The sequence below is a fragment of the Schistocerca piceifrons genome, chromosome 4 (assembly GCF_021461385.2).
Source record: "Schistocerca piceifrons isolate TAMUIC-IGC-003096 chromosome 4, iqSchPice1.1, whole genome shotgun sequence".
Taxonomy (NCBI): domain Eukaryota; kingdom Metazoa; phylum Arthropoda; class Insecta; order Orthoptera; family Acrididae; genus Schistocerca; species Schistocerca piceifrons.
This window is the reverse complement of record NC_060141.1, coordinates 440032127-440049647: the sequence shown is the minus strand read 5'-3', so window position 1 is coordinate 440049647 and position 17521 is coordinate 440032127. Positions and strand designations below refer to the sequence as shown.

Here is a 17521-nt window from a genome sequence, read left to right as displayed (position 1 = left end):
GTCAATTTTATACTATGGCAACCACAAGAACTGGTGCTGTTCCAGGAATGTTTGGTAAGCGTTGTCCTACATTCTCGATTAGCGTTTCGAAATCCAAGCGTCCTATAAAGCCAGAAAACAAGATTTTTATATGCAGGCATTACTTCAAGAATCGGGTAACGGTATTGTCGGACATATTCAAGATATTACTGTCATACACAGTTGTCAGTCCTTCCTTGTCCGCTGTACCTTACAGGCAGTTGTATTTCCAATTTAGTATCGTAAGCTGATACATCATAGCAATTCGGCACGCCTACAAACAATGTAATTTTGATGTTGATCTTGGTATGGTCTACTTGGTGACACCACGTTAGCAGTTTCCGTGGTATATGTCAGACAAGTGTTGCTGGTTCCAAAAATATCTCACATTACTGTAAATATAGGCTACCATCATCTTTATCTATACTGTCTCATTTATACATGTGAAATGTGAACAATTTTTAGCAAGTGTGTATATTAAAACTTTAAGCAACTGGACGTAACAATAACACCATTTACTGTAATTAACAGAATTATAAACGTATAAAACACCATTTCATATTGTATTGATGGAATTTTACACCTAGTTCTGAGGAATTATTCTAACTTAACAAGTAATATCCTTAATGTTACAGGGAATTTTTCCAGACAGATAAAATTATGTAATCTGTAATCCTCTTTATAAGATAGACGACATAAAGTAAATGATTATTGTCCTGTTTCCCTACTGACGCCATTTCCTGGAATATTCTCACATTCAGATACAAACAATTTACTTATCACATCACGTTTGGGATTCCGGATTGGCTGTTCGACTGAGATTGCTGTTTATACATTCACTCACAAAATATTACAAGCTTTACATTAAATAATATCGCCAGTTAGTGTTTTTTTGTGATCTTCCCAAGGAGATTCATTGTTTGGATCATGTCACTCTCTCAGAAAAAACGTAAGTTTCATGGAACTAAATGTTTTACAAAATGCTGATCTGTATCATACTTAATAAACAGAATGTAGGAAGCTGTGCAGAACAATTTAAACAGTTTTGTAAAGTGAGAAATTTTGATGACTAGCGAGAAATCACGAAGGGAGTCGCAAATGGTTCAATTACAGGTCTACTCCCATTCGTTGTATATGTAAATGATCTTCCACTTAACATTCATCAAGCAAAATTAGTACTTCTTGCAGACAATACTAGTGTTATTATTAAATTCCATTACAGAGAAACTAACATAACACATTGTTAATGATATTTTTCAAATAATTTTTAAGTGGTTATTTGAAGATGTACTCTCCCAAAATTTGAGAAAACACAATACATGCAGTTCTGCATAACAAATATTCATAGCAACAATTTGTGTAACACATGAACAGGAGTCAGTAACTGGGCTAGAGTGCTCCAAAGTTTAGGGTGTAAATGCTGATAAAATCTTGAACTTAAACAAACATACTACTGAGCTTCTCAAACAGTAAAGTTCCGCAACATTCGCTCTTCGTATAGTTGCTCATCTTGGATACAAACGAGTCAACGGTCTAAAATATTTTTCACATTTCCTAACTGTAATGCCTTATGGACTGATTCTCTGTAGTAAATCATCCTTTAGGAAGAAAGTGTTGACTTCACAAAAACGACGTGTATAAATAATATATGTGATATTAACCCACTGTCAGCTTGTAGGATCCTGTTCAAAGAGTTAGGCATTCTGACCATTGCATCATTATGTATTTGTATATGAAAAACTTCGTGAAAAATCCATCAGAGTTCGAGAAGAAAAGTTATGTACGTATCTACAACTATGGAAGTTGTCAAGTATCATTAAATATATCACTGGCTCCAAAAGAAGTTGAGTATGCAGCAATAAATATTTTTGATGATTTTCCCAATGATACAAAATGCCTAGTGTGAAGCACAGAAAAATTTAAATCTAGCCTACAATCATTTTTCTGGGGCAACTCTTTCTATTACATTGATGAATTTCTATTTAAAAATCGGTAGATAGCATTAACAAAAGAAAAAAAAATGTATATATATATATATATATATATATATATATATATATATGTGGAGCATATTCACAATTGCGAATATCGACAACCATCGGTTGTTGAATGACGTGACAACAGTGAAAAATTGTGCCAGACTGGGACTGGAAGCCGGATTTCAGCTTATCACGATTTGTGGCCTTACCATTTTGCTATCCGCACGTGACTCATGGGCAGACCAGACTTCCACATGTCGTCAACCATGTGTTTACAACCTGTAGCCGGCCGCGGTGGCCGTGCGGTTCTAGGCACTCCAGTCCGGAGCCACGTTGCTGCTACGGTCGCAGGTTCGAATCCTGCCTCGGGCATGGATGTGTGTGATGTCCTTAGGTTAGGTAGGTTTAAATAGTTCTAAGTTCTAGGGGACTGATGACCACAGCAGTTGAGTCCCATAGTGCTCAGAGCCATTTGAACAATTTTTTGAACAACCTGTACTTGTACATCCATTACATATATATCGCCCTGAAATTTTTTGTAAGTTCGGCGTTGGCGTGGCCACACGGGCCGTTCGACAAGCCGGGGCTCGTCAGCAACTGCATGGTTGCGAACATTAGCGGGAGCAAGTGGGGTAGCCCCAGCGCGTGGTCAAGGCCGACCACATGGCTGGAAATTCCATGCTGCCGCTGTGTTTAGGACTGTGCTTTGTGTTGATGAAGGAGATTTGTGTGCCGGGAGTGCCAAGGATGGCGGACTTTGTGAAACCATAATGGCAGACATTTCACAGTTCATAGAAACTAATAATAGTCAGAGGAATCCTGATACCTTAAAAAGAAACATGTACATTACAATTATTTTCACTGTAGGCGCATAAAGCACGATGATTCTGATGGTGTAATCAGATTTTCATCACCTTTATTAGTTTAAAGCTTAGTATCTGACTGTAAATTACACAATTAACACCTAGTAACAAATTATCAAAATCTAAACGGTTCATCCGATTTTGTCGATCGACATGTCTTTAGAAAGCTATTAGCGTAAACCTAAATTGGTATAAATTGTAGTCATGTAACTTGAAAAATACATGCGTTATTCGAGGTCAAAGTGGCCACAGTTACACGAAAAACAGTAGAAGCATCCTAATAAATATATGTATTCGTCTGTCTTTGTTTACATCCGATGTATACTATTCATGAAGAAATTGGTCAAATATTTACTGTGTCTTAGAAATCATATAGGCATTAGGCTACTGGACTACTTTTGCTTCTGTTCCTTTGATATATGTTTATTTCATCTGTTTATGCATTTAATAATGTGTGTTAGAACGTGTTTATGGTCGTTCCGTAGGAATATTCATTTAATTTCAAGTTATTTAAATGTAAATGCAGCATTTTGTACGTGTTTCAACATGTTTGTTAGTCTGCGTTGGCTTGGAGACATGGCGGGAGCGCTCTAGCCAATCACAGTGCTCGTCACTACCATAGGTAACTACCAAAGTCAATGGAGATACTGTATGGGATTGGGGCAGGAGCATCGGGTTGCACAGGGCACAGGTGAGTGCTGGACGGGAACGTGCGATAGACGGTCGTGGAAAATACTTGGAGAGGTATGAGCAGTTTGCGCGTGGTTGAGGGAGATAGAAATATTTCGTAGTGCCGACTTGAGCACTAGGGAGACTTCTGTGGCTTCTGCAGTGAGGATGTAGTATGCACTTAGAAGTGAATATCTTGCGAGATATGTTGATATTCATAAGTAATTACGTCAAGTAGGAATCTATTGTTTCCCTGCTGTTCAACTCATATTTTATTTAATTGCTGGACCATTGACATCAGTAAGTGTTTTGCAGTAATAAACAGCATTCTTAAACGTACTTCTGCTATCATACTCGTCTTTTAAAGTCGTTAAAAATAGTACCAGCATATTTTATTTTATTGCAATCTTTCATTTAGAAATTTATATGTTCATGCAAAATTCTCAATTGTCGAGCGATAGGAACCTTCGACCATTCGATTCATGTGTATATTCATATTCTATACTGTAGACCCAGCAGTATCTGGCTTGTAATGCGGCAACTACGTATCCCAGCCCCTTCTAATATTTCAACGCTGAGTCTGAGGGTACGTAGTTGCGGGCCATCAAATTTTTTATTTGAAACCCCGCACCATACAGGCGTGACATTTTGCCCTAAATTAGATTGCCTAATGTCGGCGGATAAACAGAATATTGCAGTGCCTGTGTTATTCCGAATTATGATACAATCCTTTGGATATGGATGTATTTCCAAACGAACATTGAATCGTAATTCGTTATAACATAGTCACTGCACTATCGTATAGAAGAAACATTAGTTCTTTAGTGTAGTTTCATGAGCAGAATTGCAAGTAAAAAGTGTTCATCAACGTTAAAATTAATAATGTATTTGTATCCTGTAAACAGACTCGTTCGACGTCATTTCGATAAAATAACCGCTCAAATATTCTATACAACATGTATGTTTCTAACTTAGAAACATAAAATTGACTGTATGTTTACATCACCTCGGTTTCGAGAGTTCCAGAACCTGTACACAAAATTGGAATAGAGATCAACGTGAACATCATTACTGTCCTTTTTATTGCTCATGAAAACCACACATTTCGTGTTGTAGGACCATAGAGCGAGATCTTCAGGGGTGATGGTTCAGATTGCTACACGGACTGGTTGGTACCTCTAATACCCAGTCCAGTATTTGTCGTAATATAGTATACACAAGTTCATCAAGGCACTGTTGGTCCAGATTGTCCCACTCCTCAACGGTGACTCGTTGTAGATCCCTCAGGGTGGTTGGTGGGTCAAGTCATCCTTAAACAGCACTTTTAAATCTATCCCTGGCATGTCCGGTAGGGTTCATGTCTGGAGAACATGCTGACAACTCTAGTCGAACGATGTCGTTAGCATGAAGGAAGTCATTTACAATATGTGCAGGTTGGAGGGGGGGGGCGAAATTATGTCCATGAAGTCAAATGCCTCGCCAATATGCTACCGATATGGTCGGAGGATGGCATTCACGTGTCGTACAGCCGTTACGGCGCCTTCCATGACCACTAGCGGCGCACGTCAGCCCAACATAATGCCACTCCAAAACAGCAGTGATCCTCCGCCTTTCTGCACTCGTTAGACAGTGTTCCCAAGGCGTCTAAACTGACCAAGTTTCATCCAAACACGTCTCCGACCATAGTCTGGGTGAAGGTATAAGCGACACTGATTGGTGAGGAGAATGTGATGCCAATCCTGGGCGGTCACTCGGCATATTGTTGGGTCCATCTGTAGCGCGCAGCATGGTGTCATGGTTACAAAGCTGGACCTCGCCATAGACGTCGGGAGTGAAGTTGTGCATCATGCAGCCTATTGTGCACAGTTTTCGTCATAACACGACGTCCTGTGGCTGCACGGAAAGCATTATTGAACATGGTGGCGAGGATATCAGGGTTTCTCCAAGCCACAATCCGTTGGTAGCGGTCATCCACTGCAGTAGTAGCCCTTTGGCGGTTTGAGCGAGGCATGCCATCGACAGTTGCTGTCTGTCCGTATCTTCTGCATGTCCGAACAACGTCACTTTGGTTCACTCCGAGACACCTGGACACCTCCCTTGTTGAGAGCCCTTCCTGGCACTAAGAAACAGTGCGGACGCGATCGAACCACGCTATTGACCGTCTAGGCATGGTTGAAAAAGAGATAACACGAGCCGTATACTTCCTTCCTCGTGCAATAATTGGAACTGTTTGGCTGTTGGACCCCCTCCGTCAAATAGGAACTATTCATGCATGGTTGTTTACATCGTTGGGCGGTTTCAGTGACATCTCTAAACAGTTAAAGGGACTGTGTCTGTGATACAATATCCACAGTGAACGTCTATATTCAGGAGTTCTGGGAACCGGAGTGATGCAAAACTTTTTTTTATTTCTGTATATTAATTTGTGAACACACATTTCAGGAAATACGTAAAGTAATACATGATTTATTTGTTTTATCGATTGCGAAAGCGAGCCGAGAATATCAATTTACCTCACAGTAAAATCCATTAGAGTGTAAATTGTATTGGTCAAGTGTCCCTGAAGGAAACAGCAGTAGGTTTTAAGAATACTGTAGTACTGTAGTGAAGTCACGAAAAATGTAAGTCAGTATCCTGTGACAGTGATGTGGATTAGTCTCCTCCCCAAAATTGCGCTATTCATTGACAGCTCACCCATCTAGCTATGTTTTCATGTATATCAAGTAGATGTAATTATGTGCTTTGGTGTTTCGGTTCACTCTGATGGCGTTCCCACTCCTCAGAGATGGTGTCATAGTGTCAACAAATGATCAATTTTGAGTTGGGTTACTCTGAGAAGAGGAGCGTGTCTTACCACTGGCGGAGGGAACGACGTCAGGGTTTTTGTCGTCCTTGTCGAGCAGGCGCTTTTCCTTGACGGCGAGGTCCTTGGGCCTGGCCGCGGCGCGGTCCCTGGACCTCTGGACGCGCAGGTAGACGGCGCAGGCGGCAGACAGCACGGCGAGCAGCAGCAGCACCAGCACCAGCGCCAGCAGCGCCGCCAGCACCGGCGTCAGCTCCAGCGACGACCGGCGACCTGCAGCAGAGCCCAGCAACGCCGTACACCTAGCCCAGTACCAACATCTGGACACGTGGAACACGTGCCCAGCAGCACGGCCTTCAGCAGCAGCATCCAGCCAGTACCAGCTACATTGTCAGCGCCTTCGCCAGCTCCTGCATCATGCTCTAGCCTGTCCTATGAAAAGTTATATAATGTGTTCCAAGATGCAGGTGGGCTAGGTGGTTGATCTGCATCCCGGCCACCAGCAACGGTCCCAATGTATCAGAAAACCCTTGCATCGGCTTCATGCTACAGAATCGATTGTTTGCCATTGTAACGGCCACGCTTGTGCGACAGCACAGATAATGGGCAGCATAGTCAGCATCTGTGACTGGTACACGAAGACCACTGACATTGTCGATCAGAGGCAGCTTATATTATCCTTTCGTCAAGGACTGAACGAGTTAAATGCAAGCTTCAGTTCCAAGTACAAGCATAAGAAGTAAGTTGAACAGCAAATCTGATGTAGGCAAACAGAATCTTGCCATAAGATTTAGTTTGCAAACAGTGAAATTAGGCCTACCAGTGTGTTTGAAAAGGCAAGTCTTTCTCGTGGCAGTGACACATGGGCTATTCATGTTAGGTAGTTAGTTACACATTCCAAACATCATTTGACAAACATTTTCTAATGGCGGTACAATTAGTTAGTTTACAGGGGGCGAACGCATAGTTAACTTTAACATGATTTGAATTAACATTAACGAGCTCTTTTCAGCTCTAGTCACTCAGCTATAATTACAACCAAATGTTACGTAAATTGAAGGTGGAAGAGGGACAAATGAAAGGAAACGGAACTATTGACGTCATCTGAATCGGGACTTTAAGCGGAATCAGCAGTGACGAGTGAAAATGTGTGCCGAACTGGTATCTCCGGCTTACTAGATAGCCGCTGCCTCTCCAGAACAGAATAGTCAACTCAGCTGCGCGGACTGTCTCGACACCTCTCTCGGCCGATCCACATCCCTACCTAGCGCCACCTATCCGCAGTGCCCGTCCTGTCCTCCAGCTCGCTACTTCGAGATTCCCACAAGACGTCGTACGTAATTGTGCATCCGCGCTGACACCTTGCATTCATGTAACTGACTGGCCTTGATGGGCAATGAATCTGCTAGTTTCAGTGCAGCTGCACAAGTACATCCGACCTCCTGCGGGTATGTCGAGTTAGCGAGCATGGAGGTCATGGACGAGGACCGCCGATAGGTGGCGCTTTGTGGGAATGTGCATCAGCCGAGAGCCGTGCCGCCATAGCCCGTGCAAGTGCGACAACGCCTGTGTCCGAGTTGCACAGTGGCTAACGCAACTTTCCGATAACCAAGAGACGATGACGGCTTCGAATCCTGGTCAAACGCACATTTACACTCGTCGCCGCTGATTGCGCATGAAGTCCCGATGCAGCTGACGTCAATAGTCCTCTCCCGTCTAATTCCTTTGGCCCCTACACCTTCAAATTACATAATATGCGTCACAGCTGCACATTCTGCGAGGTGTCTCTTCATTCAGACATGTCGAAGAAAACAGATACCAGGCTTCATGCAACTAAATGTTCCAGACCACGATTTTCACATAAATTTTCGTTCGTGGAGCTGAAAGTCTTGTTCAGAAGAAATACTCTCAGGTTACTGGGCAAATGACTAAACCTTTCTATTGTCATACAGTAAATTCCTCTATGAGTCATCACAGTTTTAATAAAAGTAATTTTTTACTCTAGTGTGGCAGGTATGGACATCACGATCTTTCACAAATTTTGATAAATTACTTATGGTTCAAATGGCTCAGAGCACTATGGGACTTAACATCTGAGGTCATCAGTCCCCTCGACTATGAACTACTTAAACCTAACTAATCTAAGGACATCACACACAACCATGCCCGAGGCAGGATTCGAACCTGCGACCATTGCAGCAGCGCGATTCCGGACTGAAGCTCCTAGAACCGCTCGGTCAAAGCGGCCGACAGATTACTTATGGTCAGGTCCTGCAGAAACTGTCGTCACTTCTGTCTCTAAGCTGACCATAGGTTGTGTTCCAATATTGAACAGCATAGAGGCAGAAGTGATGACACTTTTTGCAGGACATGATCAACATTTTGCAGGACAATGCTCAAGCACATACAGTGCAAGCTGTTACTGATTTGTTTGGCTGTTGGGGCTGCTAAGTGCTATACCACCTACTGCACTCCCCTGACTTAAGCCCTCCTAAATTCAACTCGATTTCAGAGCTGCTAAAAATTCGTCGGGCAATGGACCGCGCCGCTGAACTGTCAACACAATTGTCACTGCTAAGAGTATCCTACGACTTCCATAACGCTGGCAACGGATTATACACAATGCTGGTGACTACTTCGAAGGTCAGTACAACTTCGAAACAAGTGTCTATTTTGTACGAGCTGTAAATAAATAGTTGCCATTATTAAAGTTCCAACCCTCGTAGTGCGAAGGTACAGTTACTATGAGCAGCTCTTTGAGTAGGTACCTAGAAAATGACAGCAAGTAAACGCCACACATTATGCTTATTGCTCGCTTTTGTGTGACCATGCTGACACCATTCACGTTTGAGAATTACTGAGCTGGAAATTCAAAAATGTATGCTGGAAACTACTACACACAAGACGAGGAAAGAAAATGGATTAGGGATTGCAGGATGAAGACATAATGTTATCATAGTGGAAATGTAGTTGATCTAAGTGTTTACTCAGACGAGTAGACGGTAGAACTCTTTGTTGGATTTCGTGAAATAAGGAAATAACGGAACAAAACCCTAGCTGAAGGTTAGTAGATATTTTTTAAACAAGCAGGAGCAATATAGCTTTGTATAGACAAAGACTTCAATGCATGGAATGGCTTAATACAGGCCTTTAGCCAGGTGTAGATGCCAAATGACTAACGACAGTACTGACGATGCTGACATAGAATATGAGTGTAGGAAGTAAGCCGGTGTTCTCATCGTTTTAAATATAAAATCAGTAATATCACGCAAAACAGATGTTACTGAATTAAAGATGTATAAAGGACCTGTAATATGCGGTGTTCAGTCCAATGTCTGTTCAGTATTCAAATCCAGGAATGTTTAAGACACTTTCAAGTACTCCTGCCTTCTGTTCCTATTATTATTGATGGTGATGCGTTCTTCGACATACTGAACCGAGTGATCTGAATTTTTTCTACGTGGAATGATTGATAATTTATCAAGAACCGATATATAAATTTTCTGATTTGTTCTTTTCTTGTTCCATCTATTGTTACATTTTTTCAGCCTGATTATGGTGCTTACATCATCAAACAGAACTGTTTCTCTTCTATCTGTGTACACGAGAAGGTAATTTAAAAAATGAAGAATAAGGGTAGATACAAAATAATACTCTGCGAACTAGTAGCATTTTGTGTTCTTTTATAAATGTTTACGTGGAAACTGCATATGCTACCCACTATAACCTTTTAATTCGTGTTAGTTAAATATGGTATGAACCATTCTACCTCAAAGGCCATGATGTTTACGTTCCTTGAGTGAAATGCTATACTTCCTCAATCTTATGGATTAAACGGGTCACAAAAACTCCCTGTAAGTCTCTGTCATTCCGGTATTGTATTAAAAGGTAGCAGAAATGTTTCACTGCATCGTCATTAGGGAGCTACTTACTCATACTGCAGTGAAAATTTTGACTGATCACAACATCATAGTTTCAGATACGAGCAAGCTTTTCTAAGTGTATTACTTTTTTCAAACCTTTTGAGAGACACATTGACAGTGAAACTGGTTGATGCTTTGTAATAAATGTCCCAATGTCTTCCATTATGTGAGAAGTAACAATGGCTTGACGTTACTCTGTCAGGAAATATTAGTAAATGAGTACAATAACTGTGTCGCAATAATGCAATTTTAATTTCTTTTTTTTAATTTTATTAACTCCATATGAATTTTACTTTTATAATTATTAATTATTTTCATGATTTCTCAGGTAAGAGTTACACTAATAGCAAATTCACTGAACTTATGTACTAGTGAATCTACTAGTATGTTGAGGACTGGGTTGTTAACGCTAACTGCCTCATTTTTGCTGTCATCTGATCATTATATGTAGTCACTGAATGACCTAGTTTCTTCACATATTTCCCAGTTTCCTTTATAGTTATGACCCATATTGTTTCGGTTTTGTTTTGAGAAAGTAGTACTTTCCGACTTTAAACGTTACCTTCTAGATTCTTTTATAACTCTTCTCGGTGGAGAAAAAATATAATATAAAATCAATTACACAATGTCGCTGATTTAGACCATTTTGTGCATTTTTCTCTTCTTATTACATGATGTTCCTATTCCTTTTGCTATCCATTGGAAACATAATTCACTAAGATTTCGACAATAAAGTTCTCGAGCAAGCAAAATTTCAATGTGTGGCCATCTCATACATATGCCAGTCAGAATATAAGGTGCACCAAAGCTGATGTAGAGGTTGTCTGACATATCTTTTTGATAGCCATACACCATGTATTACCACAATCTGAGGGACTCATCTGAAAATTTAGTGATATCCATGATCGTCGGATACAAAATTAGATTGAGATGTTACTACCTGATGTGCAAAATGACTCCTTTTAACCAGTTACTTATGCCTGTGTTACCCCATGTTTGCTATACATAAGATATCCTACTTAGCTTGCTCGGAAAATTTGAGAATATTTCTACTCCATTCTATAAAGTAACTGTCAACGAATGAGGCTGGACTGAGAAGCGAGTATTGTTACGAATACAGCATTTTAGATGTTTCGACAACATTTAGCAGGGCTTTCTCCCAACAGACAAATAATTTAATTTGCGTTCATATACATATACATACTCTGTAAACCACTCGGGCAAGGAATATTTCCAGTTGTACCACTTATTGGAAATTTGTGATAAGGTCTTATGGGACGAAAGTGCTACGGCCATCAATCCCTAAGCTTAGGCACTACTTCATCCCCATGCTCAAGGGAGGACTCGAACCTCCGACGGGGGCAGCCGCCCAGACCGTGACAAGACGCCCCAGATCACGCGGCTACACCACGCGGCTGTTGTACCACTTATAAGAGCCAATAATTCCCAGTTCCACGCACATATGAAGAAAAAACGGTTATTTCAATGTTCCTATATGTGGTGTAATTACTTTAATTTAGTCCTAGTATCAAATTCTAGGATCGACGAACCCTGTGAGGTTGTCTGAAGGAGTGGTTTTTAGTTTACTCAAAATTAGGTCACTTAAGGATTAATTTTATTCAGCATATACCGCCGGGCTTGTAAACCTTGGCCGGCCGCGGTGGCTGTGCGGTTCTAGGCGCTCCAGTCCGGAGCCGCGCTGCTGCTACGGTCGCAGGTTCGAATCCTGCTTCGGGCATGAGTGTGTGTGATGTCCTTAGGTTAGTTAGGTTTAAGTAGTTCTAAGTTCTAGGGGACTAATGACCACATCAGTTGAGTCCCATAGTGCTCAGAGCCATTTGAACCATTTTGTAAACCTTGGAGAATCGATCTGAAAGTAGATAAAGGAGAATCAGAGACTGGTAATTTGCTTAACATCAACTACAAAATAGAGGAAGTCAAGGAGTTCTGCACTTTTGAAGCAAAACTCCGTATGGCGTACGAAGCAAGGAGGATACCACAAGCAGTCGAGATAATGCAAGGAGGATTTTCCCCGCAAAAATAAAGATGAAGTTCAAGAGACTGTGCTAATGGAATACAGCACTGCACGGAAATCAGTTATGGACATCAGGATAAATTGTAAGAAAGGATAGGATGACAGGGTGTGAATAGCGACTTCAGGGAATACGCTCCTGGAAATGGAAAAAAGAACACATTGACACCGGTGTGTCAGACCCGCCATACTTGCTCCGGACACTGCGAGAGGGCTGTACAAGCAATGATCACACGCACGGCACAGCGGACACACCAGGAACCGCGGTGTTGGCCGTCGAATGGCGCTAGCTGCGCAGCATTTGTGCACCGCCGCCGTCAGTGTCAGCCAGTTTGCCGTGGCATACGGAGCTCCATCGCAGTCTTTAACACTGGTAGCATGCCGCGACAGCGTGGACGTGAACCTTATGTGCAGTGGACGGACTTTGAGCGAGGGCGTATAGTAGGCATGCGGGAGGCCGGGTGGACGTACCGCCGAATTGCTCAACACATGGGGCGTGAGATCTCCACAGTACATCGATGTTGTCGCCAGTGGTCGGCGGAAGGTGCACGTGCCCGTCGACCTGGGACCGGACCGCAACGACGCACGGATGCACGCCAAGACCGTAGGATCCTACGCAGTGCCGTAGGGGACCGCACCGCCACTTCCCAGCAAATTAGGGACACTGTTGCTCCTGGGGTATCGGCGCGGACCATTCGCAACCGTCTCCATGAAGCTGGGCTACGGTCCCGCACACCGTTAGGCCGTCTTCCGCTCACGCCCCAACATCGTGCAGCCCGCCTCCAGTGGTGTCGCGACAGGCGTGAATGGAGGGACGAATGGAGACGTGTCGTCTTCAGCGATGAGAGTCGCTTCTGCCTTGGTGCCAATGATGGTCGTATGCGTGTTTGGCGCCGTGCAGGTGAGCGCCACAATGAGGACTGCATACGACTGAGGCACACAGGGCCAACACCCGGCATCATGGTGTGGGGAGCGATCTCCTACACTGGCCGTAGACCACTGGTGATCGTCGAGGGGACACCGAATAGTGCACGCTACATCCAAACCGTCATCGAACCCATCGTTCTACCATTCCTAGACCGGCAAGGGAACTTGCTGTTCCAACAGGACAATGCACGTCCGCATGTATTCCGTGCCACCCAACGTGCTCTAGAATGTGTAAGTCAACTACCCTGGCCAGCAAGATCTCCGGATCTGTCCCCCATTGAGCATGTTTGGGACTGGATGAAGCGTCGTCTCACGCGGTCTGCACGTCCAGCACGAACGCTGGTCCAACTGAGGCGCCAGGTGGAAATGGCATGGCAAGCCGTTCCACAGGACTACATCCAGCATCTCTACGATCGTCTCCATGGGAGAATAGCATCCTGCATTGCTGCGAAAGGTGGATATACACTGCACTAGTGCCGACATTGTGCATGCTCTGTTGCCTGTGTCTATGTGCCTGTGGTTCTGTCAGTGTGATCATGTGATGTATCTGACCCCAGGAATGTGTCAATAAAGTTTCCCCTTCCTGGGACAATGAATTCACGGTGTTCTTATTTCAATTTCCAGGAGTGTAGAAATGGTTCAAATAACTCTGAGCACTATGGGACTTAACATCTGAGGTCATCAGTGCCCTAGAACTTAGCACTACTTAAACCTAACTAACATAAGGACATCATACACATCCATGCCCGAGGCAGGATTCGAACCTGCGACCGTAGCGGTCGCGCAGTTCTATACTGAAGCGCCTAGAAATGCTTGGCCACACCGGCCGGCCAGGGAGTAGACTCTACGGTACTAAAGGGAGCTAAAAGTAACATAAACGCAGAGGAAGACCGAGAGTATAACATGTTCACTAAATAACTGAATGTGTCTACGTGCTACTGAGAGACAAAGAGGTTGAGATAGGAGAGGAAGTCGTGTTCTGGTGTCTCAAACTGGTCAGCTAATGAGCTAATGAGCTAATGAGCTAATGAGGAGGTGTTAAACTGAACTGGTGAGAAATTAAATTAGTGACATAACCTGAGTTACAGAGGGGATCTTTTAACACGACACATCCTAAGACATTACGGAATAGCCAGCTTTGTAATGGGGGAGATAATTGCAAAGGAATTCCAGTAAGCAGGTTCAAACTGAAGTAGGTTGCAAATGTTTCGCAGAGGCAAAGAGGTTTCACACGAAAGACTGCTGTGGGAAGCTGCATCACGCCAGTCATTAGACTGAAGATCAAATCACCCACAACCATTTGTTAGCATTTGATCCAGGTGCCTGTGATAGGTTACTTTACGTCTGTGTGGCATGAATAAATGGCAATATCATGAAAACCGTTGATTTCTGGAAGCACATTTATGAAGTGTTCTCACGGATCCTAGTCTATAGTCTGCTACTGTTCCATTTAAAATATTACCAAATACATCTCTGTATCTCATGACTCCTACAAGGTGCCTATGATAGAATACTTTACGTCTGTGTAGCATGAATAAATGTCAATATCATTAAAACCGTTGATTTCTGGAAGCACATTTATGAAGTGTTCTCACGGATCCTAGTCTATAGTCTGCTACTGTTCCATTTAAAATATTACCAAACACATCTCTGTAGCTCATGACTCCTACAAGAAAATTCTATGTTCGAGGAGGAATATTGAATATTGACGACGGTGACAGCAGAAGACGATTTCTTTTATCTCTGACAGATTTAAGATCAATTGCTTATGCGTGCCTTACGTATCCAAAAGTTTTTGAAATAATTTAATCGTGTTTACAGTAAACTATGTAGGTATGTGCAGTGAATGGCAGACGAGTTTGCTCTCAACGTGGAAATGAATTGAGTGTGGACGAGATAGAAGACATTATTCTTTCAGAGCATATTTCTACAGAAATCGAAATTCATCATACAAGAATATTGCGGACGTTAGGGACATACGGTCTTTGTCCTAATATTTATAACAGATTCAACCCCTTATAGAAGAAGATGGAGGAAAACGATTGGAATTTTCTTGTTGGATAATTTAAAATCGCCGAGTAATCCGATTAATAATGCTAACTTATGAAAACTAATTTCACTCGTAACAAAATTCGTAATTCACTTCGATTGTGCGGCATAAATCGACCTTTCTTTATGGAGACAGATTCTCAAGAAAGCGGCTCTGTAAATGCATTTGTGGTATGATAGACAGTCAGTCGATTAAGTCAGTTTATTACGGCACTGTCTTATATGCCCACGTCACCTAGACTTCATTAAAAACGATCTCCCGCCAACGTATGGAGACGTTAGGAAATGTCTACAAATGAACTGATCATTCCGATCATGATCACTGTTGGCTTAATAAAAGAATTACCTCAGAAGAACTATGTGTGCGCTGTCAAGCAAATTCGAAAGTGCTTCGAAGTCAGAGGTGGAATTTATGAAAATCAACTTTGAGCTGAATCATTTCCCTTAGCTTAACACATTCAGTGATTGAGTGTTTGAGTTACTTTCTAGCAGCGGCATCCCCGTAACTCAGAAAAATGGACATGTATTATATGAAATGTTTTATTCGAATTAATCTATACTACCACCTACTAAAATATTTGCCATTCCTCTTGAAACATCTTAGAAATTGTGCTGCAAAATCTAACAAGAGAACTGATCGAGGCAGGTGTTAAAGATGCTAGTGCGGTACGCATTAACAATATGTGGCAAGTATTTCAGAACAATAGAGGTGATTTCGTCTCACCCAGGAGCCGCTTTTCTAGGTAGCCGTCTGATGTAGCCACACACGAAGTGTCGATCATGATCTATGATTTCGTTGTGGGTCTTAGATAAGACCATATGGTCCATGAAATTATCTAATGGAAGCTCCCTGCCATCACATACGCATCGAAAATCCGGGTTCCTCTAAATCAGAAATTTCCACAATGCGACGGATGTTCTCCGCTTCCAAACACGCATATGTGTAACACACTCCAAAAAATCTTGTACATCATCCAACAGAAAGCCATCAGCTACTCAGAAAGCTTTTGAACTTTTCCTCGTGCTGTAATTCGCATCTTGGATACCATCCTAACTTAGCTCAAGGTCAAGTTCCCCCACATGCCCACCACTTCCCAGTTCAGTTTCTAACATTTTTCTTCTCAGACTTCCCTGAACCCTTTCGCACTTACTGAGCGAGATACCACAGTTGTTAGCACACTGGAACCGAATTCGGGAGGACGACGGTTCAAATCAGCATCCAGCCAAAAACATTTAGGTTTTTCGTGATTTCCCTAATTCAATTCAGACATATGGCACGATGGTTCCTTTGAAAGTGCACGGCCAATTTCCTTCCCCATCCGCCCCTAATCCTAAGTTGTGCTTCGTGTCTAACAACCTCATCGTCGACTGGATGTTAAACACTTATATCCTCGTCCTGCTTTCGCACTTACACCACACCATCTTCATACGTTCAGTCTCCTCATTCAGACATACAATTCTTCGACAAAAGGGAAGGGACGCAGCCTGTCTCATACCTTGAGCTTACAAGGGGCTTCCACCATCAAATTCCACGGATGGGTGGATAATCCTACAGGAACAGGCAGTCTTACACTGTCGACAATACCTGCGCGTAGCTCGGTGGCCTTGAGCGTGAAGGCGTCGAGGGCGACGGGCGCGGAGCGGCCGCGGCTGTTGACGGCGGCGACGGTGAGCCGCAGCTCCTGGCCGGCAGGCAGGCCCGCCACGCCGAACGCCGGCCAGCGGGACGACAGGTTGGCCAGGCGGCGGCCCGACACCGCGTCCTCCACCAGCAGTTCGAAAGTCTGAGGCTGCCCCCCGTCGAAGCCCTCCAGGCACTCCAGCTGCAGCGACGTCGACGTCTGGTTCACGAGCGTGCAGTTGCTCGGAGGATCCGGTTTGCCTGAAACGACAGACATCAGTTACAGAAGAGGTAGTACAAGTGGTTTCTCACAGCTCGTTAGGACAAATAGTCGATTTCAGAATCATGATGGGTCACTGATGAAATAAATCGGTACCCACTACTTTCGAACGTCTTATCATCATCAGGCATCGAAAAATCGTTTACAGTACCCTGCATGGCCAAATATTTACTGTGGCGACAAGCAAATTAGATGATTTCAAGATTTTAAACATGACTGAAACAGCAACTGTTGAAATTCTTCACGGTAAATGATGACAGTCAAAACAGTTGCAGAATAAAGATTTATTAAAATTCTTGACCACGGTTTCGGTATATCTAAATATTCCTTCATCAGAAGTAAAATACACTAAAATCA

At 42.9% G+C, this 17521-nt stretch overlaps 1 protein-coding gene across 1 annotated transcript in view; it reads right to left on the bottom strand.

Annotated features, from left to right (window-relative positions):
• Nucleotides 1-17521, bottom strand: part of LOC124795902 (nephrin-like) — a 349584-nt gene that overhangs the window by 51344 nt on the left and 280719 nt on the right. The window contains exons 10-11 of the mRNA XM_047259981.1: nt 16849-17145; nt 6384-6605 (exon numbers count right to left, since the gene is read on the bottom strand). Coding sequence (XP_047115937.1) covers nt 6384-6605; nt 16849-17145 — 519 coding nt within the window. The remainder of the gene's footprint in view (nt 1-6383; nt 6606-16848; nt 17146-17521) is intronic.